This window comes from Mus pahari, chromosome 11 (assembly GCF_900095145.1).
Source record: "Mus pahari chromosome 11, PAHARI_EIJ_v1.1, whole genome shotgun sequence".
In the NCBI taxonomy this organism is placed as follows: Eukaryota; Metazoa; Chordata; class Mammalia; order Rodentia; family Muridae; genus Mus; species Mus pahari.
In genome coordinates this window covers 43240546-43242982 of record NC_034600.1, presented here as the reverse complement: position 1 = coordinate 43242982, position 2437 = coordinate 43240546, and the positions used below count along the sequence as shown (strand labels likewise).

Sequence of the window (2437 nt, the reverse complement as noted above, 5' to 3'; positions counted from 1 at the left end):
GGGGGGGGGCGGTTGGCTGCAAAACATCCCACCCTTTCGCCTGGTGGAAGTACCTGCTTGCAAGCGATGAGCAGACAGGTGACCCCGAGCAGTTGGAAGCAGTCTGCAGCTACAGGGGTCGTGAGGAGAAAACGGTCCAGAGTATTCACAGTCAGACACAGCGACTCGAAAGAGAGGCCGAACTGGCGGTGGACTTGCAGGAGCCAGCTGAGCAGCTTACAGCGCGATTCGGCAGTCACCTGGCCGGAAGCGAGAAGGGGAGTGTCCTGAAGCACCGAACCAAGACAATCCAGAGAGGCAAAGAGGAAAACGCTAAATGACTGAAAAATAGGAAACACGTGGGGAGTACGGGCCTGGCTTAAACCAGGCGTTCCGGAACGCCCGAGAATGTTTGGGCTCGCGCCTGGTATTGTGCACAGTGCATTAGGGCACATTACCCGGTCTAAACCTCTCAGCAAGTCAAAGGGACTATAAGGGGTGGGGGTAAAGTTTGTTTGTTTTTTTTTAAACAGAAGTGTAAGCAAATTTAGGAGTTCTGGATCTAACGTAGAAGTCCTCTAACTGCATTATAATAAAACTCTCTTTACCCACCCCCCTATAACTTCCGATATCCACCTCTCCATCCCCAAATTTTCTCCGTTTAAATAGGTCAGTGGTCAATCCTCGAATGTCCCAACTGCTCCTATTGATAGCAGATAATGGGCTGCAATGACTAGGGCTGTGCGAAGGGCAACCAGCAGCCATGGAGAGAGTGAGCTAGCCTGCGAGAGGCCGAAGCGCGACCACCCCGGGTCCGGCTCTTGCCAGCGCCTCACTTGTGGCTGGCGCGCCAGCGACTCCCGCGGGTGGAAAAGGCTCTCCTGAGCCTTTCGGAAGTCGTAGCAGCTCTGGCCGTATTCTCGGAAGGTCTGGAGATCTAGCACTGTCAAGGGCTGGGCAGGGCCGAGTAGGGAGCTGCAGTCCCGCGCCGCAGACACTGCGGGGCTGTCGGCGCCGTCCGAGCTGGAGCTGGGGGACTCGAAAAGGTCACAGACGCCCGAGTCTCCCGGGAGCGAACACGCGTTCAGCGGCCGCAGCGGCTCCTTCCTCCGGAGGCGCGGGCGTCTGCTCTTCTTCACTGGGGCGCGGAGGTTCTGATGACTGTCCCGCCTCCCGGCTCCCGCGGCGGGGCTGGCCGGGCTGGCAGGGCAAGGGGTCACCATGTTACAAACGGGTAGCCGTCCTAGCGACCACAACGCCCAGAGCGTCGGCGCAAGGGCTGCGAGGAAGATCGGGCGCAGCTCTAAGTACTGGGCCTGTGCCTTCCCTCCACCACTCCCCCGGCCTCTCACTGGCTGAGTCCCGAGCCGCCCACGGGCCGCGCTTTCCCCGAGGCAGAGCCACTCCCCTCGCGTGTGAGCAACGCGTGGCCCCCGCGCTGGCGCAGGGGGAGGAGGCGTTGCAACTCCCGCCTCTCACCCGCCTTCAGCTGCGGGCTCCGCGCGTCTGTCGTCACCGTGGCAACCGCAGCCCTGATCCTGGCGCCAGCTGCGCGCGCTCGGTGGAAGAGCCTGAAGATCGCTGGCCACCTAAGGGAGTCGTGGGACCGCTGAGCGGTTAAGCCGTCCCCGGAAAAAGGGAAAGGCTGCTCTGGGGAACCTGAACCTTGGTTAGATTGTCTGGCCTGGTGTGATCATCTTTTATGCCTACCCTCACCCAGGTGGGTCCGCTTCTGAGCTCCGGACCAAGATTAGGCTAGGTTTTCTTCAGTGACCCATAAAAGGACTGGGAATTAATTTGCGACTATTTTATTTCATTCCGCATGCCCAGGGAAGCAGAGCTTTGGCGCGTCACTAACGTCTGTTAAGTAAGTGGGAGCCCGTCCAGTCAGACAGGTATTTGTGATCCAAAAACGTAGGAAACTACCTCAAATGACCGTCGCTCAAGTCCATAGCACTCTGGATACTTTGCCCCGCACTTTTCATCCCAAGCCAAACACGCCGAGGCTGCAGCAGTTTAAGGGCTTAAAGTCACAGGTGGCATTTCTGTTGAATTGCTCACAGCGTGTTCTGCTTTGGGTCATTAGCTTCTAACTCTCTGCCTTTCTAGGTTATTCTTTGCGCCCTGGGGAGAATGGAGGGGAATCAAAGGAATGCAGAGTTGGGGGAGGGGGTGGCGCTGGGACAAGAGAGAAAAATAGAATGTGACACCTTCTCCATTCTCAACCGGTTTACTCCAAACTCCGGTCTTGATCTAAATGAGACGTTAAGGTGCTGTGAAATCTGCACTCGTGGCCGTCCTCACTTATTCCAAAGACAGCTGGAAATTGTTGGAGTCCACGTGTAAATCCTGCCCCTAGAAACTTGCCAGAGAAGCAGGTGAAAGGAAAAGGGCTGGATTTCAGCTTCTCGCCTCTGTTTCTATTCTCCGTGATTCTGAAGGAGTTTTAAATTGCAGC

The 2437-nt window shown here is 56.8% G+C and overlaps 1 protein-coding gene across 1 annotated transcript in view; it reads right to left on the bottom strand.

Annotated features, from left to right (window-relative positions):
- The window catches only part of Ccno (cyclin O), a 2949-nt gene extending 1669 nt beyond the window's left edge, over nt 1-1280 (bottom strand). The window contains exons 1-2 of the mRNA XM_021208782.1: nt 816-1280; nt 54-239 (exon numbers count right to left, since the gene is read on the bottom strand). Of these exons, the coding sequence (XP_021064441.1) occupies nt 54-239; nt 816-1202 (573 nt within the window). The 5' untranslated portion in view covers nt 1203-1280. The remainder of the gene's footprint in view (nt 1-53; nt 240-815) is intronic.
- Nucleotides 1281-2437: the final 1157 nt, after the last annotated feature.